This window comes from Nelumbo nucifera, chromosome 3 (assembly GCF_055504915.1).
Source record: "Nelumbo nucifera cultivar China Antique chromosome 3, China Antique-T2T, whole genome shotgun sequence".
NCBI lineage: Eukaryota > Viridiplantae > Streptophyta > Magnoliopsida > Proteales > Nelumbonaceae > Nelumbo > Nelumbo nucifera.
Window position 1 is genome coordinate 38,029,395 of NC_142651.1, and position 16,395 is coordinate 38,045,789.

The 16,395-nt window shown below is 37.6% G+C and overlaps 2 protein-coding genes across 2 annotated transcripts; one reads left to right on the top strand and one right to left on the bottom strand.

Moving 5' to 3' along the window:
- The first annotated feature begins 2,995 nt into the window (after positions 1–2,995).
- On the top strand, positions 2,996–4,069 carry LOC104593967 (NADP-specific glutamate dehydrogenase). The gene has a single exon (XM_010254094.3). It carries the CDS (start codon positions 3,126–3,128, stop codon positions 3,927–3,929), a length of 804 nt encoding a protein of 267 aa, XP_010252396.1. The 5' UTR covers positions 2,996–3,125; the 3' UTR covers positions 3,930–4,069.
- Positions 4,070–13,675: 9,606 nt separating this feature from the next.
- LOC104593976 (uncharacterized) lies at positions 13,676–16,131 on the bottom strand. Its single transcript, XM_010254105.3, has 3 exons — positions 15,970–16,131; positions 15,803–15,881; positions 13,676–15,101 (listed from the first exon to the last, which is right to left on the bottom strand). Exon 3 carries the CDS (start codon positions 15,017–15,019, stop codon positions 13,808–13,810), a length of 1,212 nt encoding a protein of 403 aa, XP_010252407.1. The 5' UTR covers positions 15,020–15,101; positions 15,803–15,881; positions 15,970–16,131; the 3' UTR covers positions 13,676–13,807.
- Between the last annotated feature and the right edge of the window lie 264 nt (positions 16,132–16,395).

Sequence of the window (16,395 nt, forward strand, 5' to 3'; positions counted from 1 at the left end):
AAACTGATACCACCGGTTCAATTTACAAAAAAAAAAGGCCATAGTTTGATTAATGGAACTGTGGACACCCCTCCTCCTCGTTGAGAGAAAATTGGAGAAAGAATAGTCTTTTGATGCTATCTTTATACCTGTAGTTATTATTGAATCTTAAGCTTTTAATATCATGCTGTTGTTAGTAATCCAAATAAATAAGAATGAAGTGGCCGTTTGATAACAACCAAAGTAGCTGAATTAAATGGCTTATTGCTGACGAATGATTACTGAGTTATGAACTCCTTAATTCCTGAAGGTTAGGATGGCTGAGTGGTCTAAGAAGCCAGACTCGAGTTCTAGTCTTCAAAAGATGGCGTGGGTTCAATTCCTACTTTTAAGTCTTTTCTGCTTTCATGGTGTTTTCTCTGTCAAATGCCTTACTATGATAAAGTTTAGGATGGCTGAGTGGTCTAAGAAGCTAGACTCGAGTTCTAGTCTTCAAAAGATGATGGGTTCAATTCCTACTTTTAAGTCTTTTCTGCTTTCATGGTGTTTTCTCTGTCAAATGCCTTACGATGATAAAGTTTTATTTGGATTTAGTGTAAAACGTTATCAATGTAAAAGTACACTGATGACGTTTTATACTGAATCCATATAATAGGTGATCGTTACATTTTGAAAACCGTGATAAAAAATTGTAAGGTTTTATATCGATAAAATCAATGTAGTATTTATATCGATAATCGATATAAAACTTTATGCTTGACTAGGTTTTATATCGATTCACAATGTAAAACTTCGCTCTATCCAAACGCCAATAAACCTAAACCGGAGTAGAATTTTACATCGATCTTCATTTTCTTCCAAACGCCAACAAAACCAAACCGATGTAAACTTTTACATCAATCTTGATTTACACCAGTTCCAAATGCAGCAGCCTTAAGGCAATCTAGCTTCCCAAGTGGTAAGTGATAACCAAAATTATTTCTTGGATTCAAAAGTTACAAAATTTGGCCCCCTGTCCCCATCAAGCAGACTTAAATGGACTTTGGTCAATTGAAATTCCAATAAACTCTAAGTCCATTGCTGCTAGAACGGTTAGATGGATCAAATGGGTTCCACGGGCTTCAAATTTAATTAAGTTAAATACTGGTGGTGCTAATAGAGGCAATCCAGGTTCGGTTCTATTGGTGGTAGAGGTATTACTAAAAGCCACGGTGGTAGGTTCGAATAAACTCTAAGCCCATTTGTCCATGCTTTTAGAAAAGCCACTAAACCAGCTGACGCTCTTGCAAGGGCATTGAAGAAGGTAACTTCACACTCTCTATCATCTTCCAGATAATGTTAGAAGACTTCTTACTGAAGATAATTTTGGTTTACCTACTGTTACTGCCCGTATCCGATGAAAATAATTTTAATGTTTGTCTGTTTGGGGGGGTTGATTTTTCCTTTTTTTTTGGTATTCGGTGCCATGCACCATTAATAATTTCCCCTTTGACCCCTTTTTTTCCCAAAGTCTTGGTTGTGGGATTAGATTATGCGTCAACGCTAGAATAAATCAGCTAACACACCAACGAGCCAGTCCTCGATTTGGTTGGGGGTTGAGTTTGTGAGTTGAGATTTTCTGCCAACAAAACACATTTCAACCCTTCACCAACTTGATCTAACACCGGACATCTCACCATGAGATTGGGACCTGCTATGTATGAAAGTGCGGTGTAAGATCAAGTTGGTAGAGGGTTGGAACGTGTTTTGTTGGCAAATGAACTGAACTCTTTGAGTTTGTGAGGGAGTAGCTTGTATTCTCAAGTTGGGATCACAGGCCAACAAAACAAAAACAAGTTCCAACACCCTATCAACTTCATCTAATACCATACATCTTACTATAAAACTGGGGCCTATCATAAAAGTAGAACCTGCCATATATGAGATGTGCGGTGTCAGATGTTGGTGGTAGGGTGTTGAAACATATTTTGTTGGCAGGTGATCAGAACGGGTTATGAGACATGGTGGGTTACACGCCTACATCCTCCTCTTTATCTCTGCTTTTTCTTTATATATATTTGATACAATTGGGAGATCAAGGAAACAAAGAAAGAGAATGATCGGCTAGGTAATATTACTCGAGTCATCCAAAATGTTTTTTTGAACTTGATTTAGTCTATTTATTAGATTTTTCTTTTTTTCGAAGGTATCTAGGATTTGTTCCATTTTCTTAACTCTTTGTCCAGGTTGTTTCTCTTTTTAACAAATTTGATGGCCCTAGAACCATCAACTTCAGTATTTCAACCTCTACTTACAAGTTACAACTTCAAAATTATTTGGATTTGTAAACCACATAGCAACGAACTTGAAAGGTTTAGTACCTATGAAATTAGCCAAGCTTGTATGCAGAAGGAGGGGAATGGTTTGAAGTAGAAAAAGATAAATTGGAGAGAAGAGCATTTGAAAATAAGCCTCTCCAAACTTAGTTTACATTTTACAAAGATCCAATCAATTCTTTTTAAAATATTTTTGTTTTTCCAAATAAAATGATTTCCTTTCATTTCCAACTTCATATTTTTGATAAAAACTATTGATCTAGTCAAAGATCAGCTGATTGGGGGTGGTTGAACCATTGACCTATCTAACCTATAGATCAACGCTATTTTGAATATTACAAGATAAGGGTCAAGCCTATGCCAAAGCCAACTCCAAAATTTACTGGAAGATGCCTACACCCGTCTTGAACTCGACCCGATTGCTAGGTCCATGGGCGTGCAAATTAAAGGTTCTCGGACGGCACCTAAATGGCTAAATAGGTATTAAAAAATGTAATCTCTTTTAAGGTTTTAATAAGATTTTTTTTTTTTTTTTTTTGAGCAGAGAGTATTAACAAGAAAAATTATGTGGGCTTCTTTTTAGGAAAAAAACGTTATTTTAAAAAGAATCTAGAGTCCGTATCCACAATTTCCCCGTCGCTTCTGACAAAAACCGTGTGCTCTCCACCCCTCGAATTCAAAGCACACCCAACCCAAACCAAAACCCTGTCCCCTCCCCTGCCGCTAGTTTTCCATTTCGACTTAAATATAACCCCTTCAAATTCTTATTGTGATGGAACCCAACAAAATACAGATTCATATCTGACCAAAAATATCAGAGAAGAACATAAGATGTGCAGGTCGAGCGACGCATTCTTCTATCGGAGCGAAAGAGATTTCTTGAAGATCAGAGCGTTTTACCTTCGATTATCAATCTCTAATGCTCAAACGCCCCTTCCCGAATCACTCACCCTTCTATATCTCCCTCGCATCGACGGAAGCTCTCTCGAGATCAACGACTCCAAGATCCGACCTGATGCGGCAGCATTCGTCTCCCTCCACCGACTCATATCCACGGACGGAAGCAAGAACGGCCATATTGAGGAAGCCGTATTCGCGAGCAGAGAACGAGTTCGAGTGAGCCAAGGGATCCAATTCGAAGTGTACATGAGGGAGGACAAAGTGCTGATGGGAATCTTCAGGAAGTATGATGAGGGGGAATGGAAAATGGAGTGCAAGTGCGTGATGGAATGCGAGTGCGTCGGGTTCCAGGTGTCGGAGGCCGAGGTCTGTGTTGCGTTGGATGGACAGGTGGCCATGAATGAGAAGGTGAAGATGGGGGTGCGGAGTAAGAAGAAGGCCAGAGGGTTCCGAGGGTTAGAGGAGATACCAGAAGAGAGAGAGGTGATGGACGGTTACTGTTATCGTGGTTGCTTCTGCGAGTACGAGGAGGAGCAGCAACAGCCGGAGACGGAATCGTCCGGTGAACACCACAATGAAGAGGATGGTAGCGAGGAAGAGATGGAGATGGAATTGGGGGGAGTGAGATGGGCCGTTGATTTAGGGATTTGGGTCATGTGTTTGGGAGTAGGGTACCTGGTTTCCAAGGCCTCGTCCAGAAGTTTATTAAATTTAAGGCGTGGAAGGATTTTATGAGATTTTTCACTCTTTTTTTTCCCTGATTGGGTCATGTATACAGTTTTTCAGCAAACAAAAGAGTGTAAATAGTAGAATTTGATCATCTGGTCATCTGGTGTTAATTGATATATTATATGGCATGGCACCCAATTTCGACACCCGAAATTCTTAATTAACTTTGAAGAATTTTGTTTCCTCTACTTTATTATTCGTGAAGCAAACTCAGCAGATCATAAATTTGCTATGTTTGGCTTTTAAGTCTAATGGAAAGTTGATTTATCAAAACAAAAAAGAGAATTTATTCGTGAATCAACCCAAACCAGGTTTATATAAAATAAGTTGATTTTCGGACTTTTTTTCGATACAAACACAACTGTAGTGTAGATTGAAAGGTGTTTTTGACAAAGCCGGAAGCAGAGCAATAGGACAGGAGACAGTATAGTGTACAGATCATGGAACAACCGGCGCCCGTTTGTTCAACAACTGCAACCTCCCAATATTAATAATCAATAATTGAGTTCATGCATATATTGGTATTGGTCAGTACCTCTAGTAGTCCCGACTTGCCACCTCATCACCTCTCATATTTAGATTCATTGAATGAAATGAATCTGATGTCCTGTCCAATTCCAACTCCATCTCAAGTGATAGAAATTGGAATTAGATATTCACAGGTTATGTTCATGGAATCAAACCTTCCTATCCTGTACACTGTGCAAAGAGACTGATCCAATTGATTGCTAGTTGATGGACCCAGTGTCCACCACACCAATTTACATTTACATTATACGTTAAAACTTAAAAGTGGCTACTTGATTAATTTACTAGACTGTCTGAACCTTATCTGTAGATAGAAGAGCTGAGATCAATTGATCCGAGTTATTATATACGGTGGTAATCGACAATGCCTTAGAACTGGTCTAGGTTGATCCGTGGGAAAGGGTGTACCGTGTACGTTGGGCTGGGCCACCCAGAGATCCAGTTGACCAGTTATTTGATTGAGCTGAACCAAACTTTTACACGCTTGGCCCGGCCCCGGGCCCCGTCCAAACCTTATGGCTGAAAATGAGTTTGGGCTTAAACCTGACCTTGGTCAAGCCCGAGGTGCTGACATGACATATTAGTTTCGTCAAGCTATGTTTGGTAAGTAGCAGCTCACTGCCCACCCACCATCCTGGAAGATGTTGACCCTCTTTTGGCATGAAAGAATAATCCATTGAGGGGTAGTTGATCTTGATAATAGTGAGTCTGATCCCTTCCTGCATGCCTTAGCTTAGCTAAATGGTGAGTTAAGGCATTATACTGTCTATTTACATAGTATATTTGACATACATCAAAAAGAGGCTTGAAGCTCTAGTACTGTAACAAAAGAAGACCGGGTCAAAATATGCTAGTGCATCGCAAAAACTGCTAACTCTTCTTATTCTTCTTCTTCTTGGCCTTCTAAAGAATAAAGACCCAGTACGATTTGACTGCCATTCAATATCAGATGGATGCTGAGCTCACAGCTAAGACCCTGTGTCCTGCTGCTGCTAGTGCCCTGCATGAATTCTGTATTAATACATATACGTTGGCAGCTCAATTACATGATTGTATAAATAATCCATCTACATTTAGGCTATACTTTAGATCCTGTGGGGGAATCCTGTCAATGCCTCTAGAAACCACTGTAACCACTGAGGTGATACCAGACATCTGTCCAGTCGTTCTCTGACTCTGGTAGAACCGTAGAATCAGTGTTTTAAAAACCAACCTGGAGTATGCAAAATAAAAAAGTTACGGCCTCCTAAAATTTGTATACACAGTTAGTATGCAACCAGCAATCTGATCACCAGGTCAAATGGGTCAACGGTCCAACTGTCTAGGTCAGACAGTTTTTGACCAAGTCAATGATTTTTTCTTTTTTTTACTTTTCTGTATTTTACTCAAACCAGACCCAAAATCTTGACCGGATGACAGTTCAAACAGTTCAACCTTTCGGATCAACAACGAGTTGAAAACACTGATTAAAACCACTTTGATTATTACAAGTGAAATAAGGACCTCTACTATTGATTTCTACAAGAATGAATTGTTCTATCATTTGTCCTAAAGTACTGAGGGAGAGTGGAATTGGGATCTATGGCCTTCGTAGTCCATTTAACACATGGTGTCAAGTCTGCATAGAGAACCAGCCCTTATCTCTTAAGAACTCCAGACTTGTCAGAGATGACAATAGGTCTTTTCTCTTCGATCTATTTGGATGCCCATAGGTTAAGAGGATATAACAAGCCTGTGTAATTGGAAAATTTTGTATTTCACAGAATATAACCCAATCATTCAGATGAAGGGTGTATTTATTCTTACATCATAATTTAATATATTACCACATTATCAGCATCCCAAAAATATATCCCAATGTAACCCATCTTCAAAAATAATGAGATTATGATTTATGAATATCAAGAATTCTCTATTTAACAATGCGTATATATAGTGTCCTTCATATTGGCAACATGTTACAGCTTTCTAGATTTGGCACATAGGGAAGTTTGATGGAAATTCTGGTCAAAGAGAACCTTCTATAATGTGGTCTTTTTGGCCCTCCCTTTTTCTTTCAGAACCTTTGACTTGCACCAAGTCACTGATTTTCAATGGTGCATTGGTCTTTACAAAACTCTCAGTCAACTTTCCCACATTGTCTACAAATAGCACTACCTTTAGCTTTCTTTTTGCAGTTTTGGTTTAATTCCTCGTTATTACCTTTCATCCTTATTTCCGTGAACTCTTTTATAGACATGCTATTTCTTGATTGCCCAACCTTCAGTTCTTTAAAGTACATTAACATTGTAGGTGCCTTATAAATATTTCCCTTCAGTTCTTCCTTTTCCATAGATAGCTCATAGTTTTATATCCTCCACCCAATTTCCCTTTAGTTTTATGATAGGTGCCATTCATATTACATCCAAAAGAATATTTCTACTCCACATGCAATAGGCTTAATCCAATTCTGTGGGTAGCATCTTCAATCTTCCTCAGTTTGGATAATTGAACCAAGTTAAAACAATAGCCTTGAGGAATCTCTTAATACAATTGCTTTAATTTACCACTCGTATATTTGAAAATGCTAAGACTTCACTTTCTAAACTAGGAACAAATTTTTGATGCAGATATTGAAGCAAGGAAAGAATCCATGGAGAATTAAATCAGTTTTCTTCCTACTCCTAAACCAATATCAGAATTTTAGGTGACAGAGATATGAGGTTTTTTTTTTAGTTTTTCAAAATTCATTTTCTAGTTTTTTGGTGTATTAAGAATAAGGTTAAGTTTTGATCTTCTAAAAATTTAGTATTCTTACTAAAAAACAAAATTACTATAGTGGCTTTCAGACGAGCTACTTATTGTAATTCCCATAATTGCTGTTTAAAGTAAAATTGTGATAGTAATTTCTCATTTCTTTACATTATGTTAATTTTAGTAGGATTAGTAATGAGTTATTAGAGTAGTTTAGAAGTTGGAGTCATTATTTAAGTGTCTCCATGTGTTTGTCTTAGTTCTAAAGAAGTTGGAAATATTTGTTGGGTCAGTTTTGTGAGTCCAAATTGGGGCGTGTAAGAGATTTGAGTTCTTATGTCAAGTCTTTGAATAGAGTCATTGTAATTAAAAATTGAAGAGCTTCAAAAATTTAGCTTAGTGAATTTTGATTGCTTCCAGTATTTTCTTTTTGCCCATCTCCCACTTCTTCTAAGTGGGCTATATTTTTTCTATTTACTCTAACAGAAAGAGTTTTTCTTTCTTTGTAATCTCATGCTCATTCCTAGGTGGACAGCTAGGTATTTACATACTTCTCCACCTATATACTATATCCTTAATTACTCAAATCACCTTTCTTCACTCTACAAAACCTACTACAAATCTGAAAGTTCTTGGACCCCCTGCCTGTCCTACATCAGTATGAATGAAAGTCGTAGTTAAAATAAAACTCCCAAAAACTCAAATTTTATTATCAGCTAATACTCTATCGGTGAAATGGCCACAGCTTTCCAAAACAACATTGGATTTGTATGATCTTGGTTTTGTTGGATATGTAACTGAAAAACCTGTTAAAATATCAACAAAGCAATCAAATTTTGACATCTAAACTGCAGGAAAAATGACAAATTACAATTTCAACTTCCCTAACACTGCATTGAAGAAAATCAGAGAAAAGAAAAGAAATTAAAAAAGAAAGAGAAAAGAAAAGACAGTTTTCCTCTGCTTTCTCTACCTTTTCTTATAAGTCAGGAAGGACTCCTCTGATTTCAGCAAGAGGTGGATTGACAGAGGAATAAGAATCTGAATTATGAGAGAAAGAGATTTAGATCTGAGAATAGAGAGGGCAAAGAAAGAAAAGGATATTTTTGGTCTGAGAGCAGTATTGCATGGACACTGACATGGGAGTTGGAACCTAATGCATATCCATGAGTCTGACTCAGCAAGACCAGAAAACATGAATTTACAGGGATGGTACAAAAAAGTATCATTGTTATAAGTCAGGAAGGACTCCTCTGATTTCAGCAAGAGGTGGATAGACAGAGGAATAAGAATCTGAATTATGAGAGAGAGATTTAGATCTGAGAATAGAGAGGGCAAAGAAAGAAAAGGATATTTTTGGTCCGAGAGCAGTGTTGCATGGACACTGACATGGGAGTTGGAACCTAAAGCATATCCACGAGTCTGACTCAGCAAGACCAGAAAACATGAATTTACAGGGATGGTACAAAAAAGTATCTACTATTAAAATAGTTCATATTTTGTGAAACTCTTTATATACCTACAAAAAAAGGGGGTCTAAAATGTTGCCTTTGTTACTAACATTTTATAGGAATAATGGCACTCATCTTGAATGTTAACCATCCATTTATGTCAAATAAGCCAGGAGAAGAAAAAAAATTAAGGGCCTATCACTTTTTATTTCGTTTGTTTAATTTATGCAAAAATAAGGGCCTTACATCTCTTATATAGGGCTAAGGTTAGCCATCCTTTTATATAGTCCAATTTAGACTCAAAAACTTACCAATCACAAAGATAACTGTAAGCTAAGACAAACCTAAAGGGATATTCAAATATGGAGTCCTAAACCAACTTTAAATACTCATAACTAATCCTATTAAACCAGACAAACCAAAAGCAAGTCTAAGAGAGACCATAAATCTAGAAGACTCGAATCCTGTCCTAGATTGTGAACATTCCCTGAGGTGGGATACACATCTGAGTTTTGATGGGTGCTTCTATAGTAATCTAGGTTTATCAGGAATTGGAGTAATAAGAAGTGAAACTGATCACATATTATTAAGCTACTCAGGACCAGTGGGAGGAGACTCTTTGGGAGCAGAATTGTTTGCCCATTTGAAAGGTTTAGTACTACCTCACTTCCTATAACTACAATCTTGTTGTAGAAGGTAGCTGTTAAGTGGTAATTTTCTAGTTCAATCTACAACTTCAGACCCTTGGACTCTTAGAAATATGATAAGAGCAGCTAAGCCTTTGGTATCAAACATGAACTACTTGTTAAACTGGACCTCAAGATCAGCCAACAGCCTAGCTGATTCCTTCGCAAAAGGAGTCCCAATATCTGAACTGATTTGGGGATCTCCAGGACCGGCTGTGTTGCACTGGCTCTCACATTCCTATTCATGGGAAGTGAGCTTTCATCCGTTCATTAGTGGAATCTTAAGAACTGTTATTGATAAAAAAAAAAAAAAAAAATCCATCACAGATCAATACCTCACTAAAATACTTGTTATAATCATATCTCATGTGGAACAAAAATCATGTCAATAGGTTACTAAGAAAACCTATCTAATGACACCAAAATCTAGAAAATGGTAAGTTTTGACACCTGATAAATAGGCTGAAAGAAAAGTACTTGCAAATTCAACTTTTCAAGATTATCAGAACTTTCTATTAGGGCCCTTGAATTATTTTAACTTGAGCTCGTGCATGGGGAACGTCTCCCATACTTGACATGGTAAGATGTTCCCAATGCACAGTTGGGGTGTGCTGTGGGCACGTGTGGGGAGCCAATGTGAATTATTGTAACTCCATAAGATGATTAAACCCATTCCCACCACACCAACAAACTAGAAGTAACTCCTTCAAACTCAAATTGAGCAAAAAATGTAAAATCACAAAATTGCCACAGGTAAAGGGATCTGATGAAACTTGATTTCTTTTTCTATGGTTTCTTTCCCGTTTTCAATGTCTGCATCATCCATGTGGCCAGCATGTAAAAGGATACTAACATTACCAACCATACCAATTAGGAAAATACTGTGGGCTTCCTAGGATTTCTAATCGGTTTTCTTTGTTGCGTATTTTTTTTATCGGCCTTCTTTGTTGCATACTTGCATATTGGATCTTGGTATAGGCCAGATGCCCCCGCATTAGGGGCCACATATTATGGAATGTACTGCCTTTCTCCATTAGATTTAGATAATCTTTGAAAGGAGTGCTATGTACATGTCTTAGGAAGGAACATTAGTCTTTTAGGAGCTTTCTGTAAAATAGAAGAGAAATTGTCCATTTTGGAGTTCTATTTTGGAAGACTTTGGGTCTTCAATTTCAATAATTTTCAAAACCAATAGGCCTTCATGAACCATGCTACCGGTGGCGACCAGTATCTAAGCTGCTGAGCATCCTTTGTGTTTTTTATCCATATGCATAACACAAATCCATAGATACTAAAACAGGAAAGTTCCCTCAGAATGGCAGGATAGTTTTTTGCTATATTCCTGGTATACCCTATTCCAATGAGCCATATTTCCATTTATATTGAGATTTTTTAACCTTTTAAATCTTTACGTAGTTCCATATAAAATACCAACTATGAATACCTTGTATCACATAGTCAGCAATATGAATGCATGGAAAATAACACAGTATCCATCAAAAAAGGAAATTAACACAGTAATCAATAATTCAATATGATCAAGGTTTCAGTTTCCTATGCAATTAGAGAATGTGGTCTTTTCTCTGGTAAGATAGATTTGTTGAAGGAGTTCTGAGATATTGGAAATTCCTTTTCTAACCATATCAGGGAAATGAGGAAGTTCCCATTTGCTTCATTCTGACCCAGAATGGTTGGGAGAAGGCTTCATTGACTTGAATGGCCTCAGTGTAGGAATCATGGAGTAGTTTCATTTGGATCTGTTGAGAGGTATATGGCCCAATGAATGGGCATCTTTCACATAGAGGAGTTAAACAAAGTGGTTATCAGTTAGAATGGTCCATGGTGGCTAAGAGTACAGCAGTGAACCGTTAGCATTGACCTCTCAAAAAGGTCATGCTGAATTCCCATCCTAAAAGTCAAACAGGGAAAAGTCACCAAACTCAGAGTGGACTGCTAATGCCTACTATGGTACTTAAAAATTCACTACCAGAAAGGGGTCGTACTTCTTAAAGGTTTGTTGAATTGCTGTTATTATTTGTCATTTCTTTCTTGATGTTATGACTGCTTGAAGCACTGTTATAGCAGTATATCAGAACAAACTAGAATTCTATGACGTATTCAAGTTGGATCTTTCAATTCACCTCAAATATCTGTGTTAACTTTTTGCATATTCGCTTTGACTAAAAATGAAAAGTTAAAGTAGTTAAAAAAAATCTATATTTTAATCTAACGATCATTTTCTGGCAAAGTAGACAGGCTTTCTGACATTTAGGTTTATCTGGTTTAGCTTCCAAAATTCTAGGTCCATTACCCTCTTTACATCATGAATAATGAAATGATATATCCTGCTGAACAGCCTGCTGACCAGTGACCACTAGCTACTAAAAGTAAATATGTTCTATTTGTTTTTTGAAAATCCTCTAAATTGGCTGATAATACATATTTGTTTTATTTTTTTCTGATCAAGTGGTGATTGCTTCAAATACGCCCCCAGCTGCATGTAAATCTTGTGACTGTTACAATCATTATAAGGTTCTAAGTATGAGTTTATGACACTAGTAGAAATCTTGATAATTCACCAGTTTTTCTACCACTTGAGTCACATATGCATCTAGACTAGCCTGAGCTTTACCTATGGTCAAATATACAAACAGTCATGATTTTCTTTTCTGCATGTGAAGGGCTTCGTCTGCACAAAACATATTAACAGAGGTGATTGAGTGCACAAAACATATTAACAGAGGTGATTGAGTGCACAAAACATGTGAAGGACTTTGACTGCACAACACAAGGAACCTTATATTCTAATAGCAGTATTCTGAAAAGAGGTGATTGAGTGCCTTGTACTGCTTTGGGCCATCTTCTGCTTTATCAAGTGAGGATGACTACAAATATGAGGATATAGAAAACCTTCAAGCCAACATGAAGAAAGGAATGGGAGTGAATTATTACATAGGGTTCTTACATATTGTATGATATGCACTGATATGTTGTGATGTTTTGAACCTTGATTGCAACCTTGCTTTCTTTTGTTTCATTTATATATCTGTACAAATTTCAGTCCTAAAATGATGGTTCAATAGACTGTTGGTTTAAACTTTTAGGTGATGATATTACTGCTTCAAAGATTCTGAGTTTTAACTGATAGAATGGTCTTCATCTAAACAGTGTTTTTGGTATGACAAAAATGCGGCAAGCACAACCCATAAGTTCTGTTCTATATGCAAATCAAGAGCATCTATGAAAGAAAATCTCAATGATCAGATTGACAAGCATTTCATGTTTATGCAGCTCTGAGGAGGTGGGGAAGGGTCAATTACTGATAAGGTGCACGCATTCAATCCTGGTTCAGTTGGATTTAGCCCTAGTAAGACTATGATCATACCTTGGGGCCCATCAAATATTTTTTTTTTGGATAAATACTCATCAAATGTTGATGATGGAAAATAAAAGAATACCCATCAAATATTTTCCATCATCAACATTCTTGCACCTTCGACATTAGCAACCTAAGTTTAGGTTAAACCAACTGATTTTGTCAGTTTTACTCATAATGAGATAGACTGATGACTGAGAACCCAACGTCACAACTCACAAACAAGCTTGGGGCTTGAAATGTTGCTGGCTACCACTGATTTTCAGACGTCAGTAACAACAGCTTTGGCAAACTTGAATTCATACCTTGAAAGGATATAGATGAGCGTCTTGATGCAAAATGAGGAAATAAACATTGACTATGAAAAGATTACCAAATTGAAGAGGATAAAGAAGCATAGATCTAGCATTTAAGTCAACAAATAGAGGTCAGCATCAGATCAATTTCAATGCTGTTCATTGGAGCCAAAATAACCCCCAAATTTGAAGATTACAGAGGGAAAATCAGGCTTGCGAAATTTGAAGAGTTGTTTTTATTGGGGATACAACTGTACTGTTAGGATTCAGTTTATATTCAGATAATCTTATTTAAGTGCAGACAGGTTTTAGACTTTAAGGTAGCACTAGAAATATAGAAATTGTAAAGAGCTGCATTGAGAAGACAAAAAGAGTAGGAAGAAAACAGAGGTAGGTAAAGCCTCACTAGACTGGAATTCTCATACAATTATAGGCTAGAACAAAAAACCAAAAAAAAAAAAAAAAAAACATAATGAGAGAGATTACTTGGTTGGCTGCAAATTTCAGAACCAATTAAAATTAGATTTCACAATCTAGCAATAGTATGGCATATGGGTTAGAAAAACAAACAGAAATTATTTACATTGGAGAATGATTCCCCAAGATGGGAATGTATAAAAGAAAATCAGAGAGAATGTTGGTGGAGACCAGACCAATTTTTGTGGTGCTTGGAACAACATCATTTGTACATCATTCTTTTATGTATAATTTAATAGAATCTTCACTGTTACAAATTAAAAAAAAAAAAACAGATCTTACATACACCTCAAAATCAGACAAAGTGATTGGGGAAACAAAAAAACTGATTTACAGTCTACATAAAATGAGAAGGCGAATTAGCATCAGATTTTCCAGTATCACCTCCCAAGCTCGCAGGGTGCTGTAAATTCTGCAAAACTTGAGGACCCAGAGCACCGAGACCCCCACCCAACCCATCATTACCTGGCCCAAAAAACTGGCAAACAAGCCGGGCCAATACCCCAAGAATCTGCAATTGGTTATGACAAGCATGGGCATGCATTTGCATCATTTGTTTTTCATGCTCAATTTGAAGACCAACCATCCTCTCCCTCCACTCCATCTCCTCTTCCTCCCTTTTCTCCTCCATTTTCATCCTCCGCCGCCGCTCCTCATCAAATTCCCTCTCAATTCGTAACCTCCGTTCATATTCTCTCCTTGCCCACATTCTATGCCTTTCTTCCCACTCAAATTCTCTGCTCTCCATCCACTCATCCCTCTCTTTCAACCTCTCTTCCCTCTGGCTCTCCCTCTCTCGCTTATCCTCCTCTCTTGTAGCTGCTGCCTCCTCTCTATTGAACTCCCTCTCCCGGTGTTGCTCTTCTCTTTTTTCAATCATTTCCCTCAATTCCAAAACCTGTGCACTTATCAGGCCTAAACTATTACCACCTCCCCAATCTCCAGCAGGACCCGCACCACTCCTCTTCATCTTCTTTACCCGAATCAGACCTGAATCTTCCCCATTTTCTCTCTCAATCCCGAATTCACCATCACTCCCTGCTTCTACAACTCCAGCCTCATCATCATCTCCTTCCAAATCCTCACAATCAAGCCCCAACCCAATCCCTAAAACATCCGACCCATCACCACCATCAACAAAACCATCATAACTGAAAATGCTATCCTCTTCCCCACCACCAGCACCAAGTCCCTTATCCTTCACTTCAAGTTCTACGTCACCAAATACCTCTTTGTACTTCAAGAAGTTCTGCCAGTGGTCCTCCCCATCCTTCCAGTTGAACTCATCATCAGAAACCCTAATTTTCTGCTTCACACCAAGGTACTGATGTCGCATGTTTTGGACCTTGATGGAAACATCTCGCCATGACCATCGAAAGGGGAAGTTCACTGGGTCCTGGAGATGGTGGACAGAGTTCACATGGTCTGCAATTGGCTCAAATTTCTTCACTCTGGTTTTGAGCTTAGCTAGGGTTCCTGAGTTCTGGAGCTCAGCATACTTGTTGATTAAGGTTTCTTCTTCTTCCTCTGTCCATTTCTTGCGCTTCATTTCCTATGATCTTCTTTGCTTTTCTGATTCTGAATTCTTGGATTTAGTGTTCTGGTTTCAAGTGATGCTTTCAGAAAGTGGGCTGCAGAGAAGATAGGTTACACCATGATCAAGAATTAAATGATTGGAAGAGATAGTAAGAACTTGTTGAAGCCTATGATTTAACTTTATTTTTTTATCAGAACGGTTTAACTTTATTTTTTATTCTAACAAACTTAAATATGCAAATTAGATAATATTAGATTTACATCTTTATATTTAAAACTTCCCCTTTGCATGTCGTGTTAACCGGTGTCTCAGGGGCCTAGTTCAAGTTGCAAATAAACACCACTCCCAGCATCTTCCGAGCTCCAAAGAGAGCAAATTTAAATGGAAGACGCCAGAATTGGTGAATCACTTCATTCAAAACCCAAAAGGGTGTGCCAATTGCATCTTAACCAGTGCCCTTAGGGTAGCACTTGTCCAGACGGGCCATATATCTGTTAATACCAAGATGTGTCCATAGATGATGAACTTGGGCTAGAAAAGTGTAGGAGACAAAACACAATGAAATCATTTAATCCCGCATAGCAACCAATCGAGCTCTAAGTGATCACTGAAGTGATTAATTTACTCAGGAAAGAAGTTAACAAATCTAAATCCCATTCTTGACATGTTAAATCAAGAAATCATTTCAACTACTAAAACCTAAGCAGGGTACTGTGTTTCCCAACAATATTGTAGCATAGCTAAAATTATAAGAACACAAGAGAGAAGGAAAAGAAGAATATAAATTGGAAATACCTATAAACGTTGAGAGGGCAAGTCAGTACAGCGAACTGGTCATGGACTTCGAAGTCTCTGCTTTCTTTACCAAATGAGCCTGACAAAAAAAAAAAAAAGAAAAATAAATTGAGATCTCTCCGTCGTGTTGTTTTTGGTAGATTATAAGAGGAGGTACTTATTCATACAGATGAAACATGAGAGAAAGCCATTTCGTCGTCAAATAAGAGGGAAGAAGTGAATCAGAGGAACAAAAAAAAAAGAGAGAGAAGGGTTGAACTCCGGAGGTGCAAATCTCACACATTCGCACTCGGCAATTCCCCCTCTTCCCCTTCGGAGACATTGGTTTATTGGCTGTGTATTATTTAGGATAAAATATAAAACCCTCTCCTGTAGTTTCTGACAATTATAAAAACCTACCCTAAATTTTTAAAAAAATACATACCTCCTCTCAGTCACTACTCACTAATCACATAAAATTATGGTTTTGAAAATCGGACCGAACGGTCAAACCGTTTGACCCGAGAATTAGTCAAATAATTACTTCCGTTTCTTTTTGGTTAAAAATCATTGATTTGGTCAGCATTTCACTGAACCGAAGCATTGAACTATCA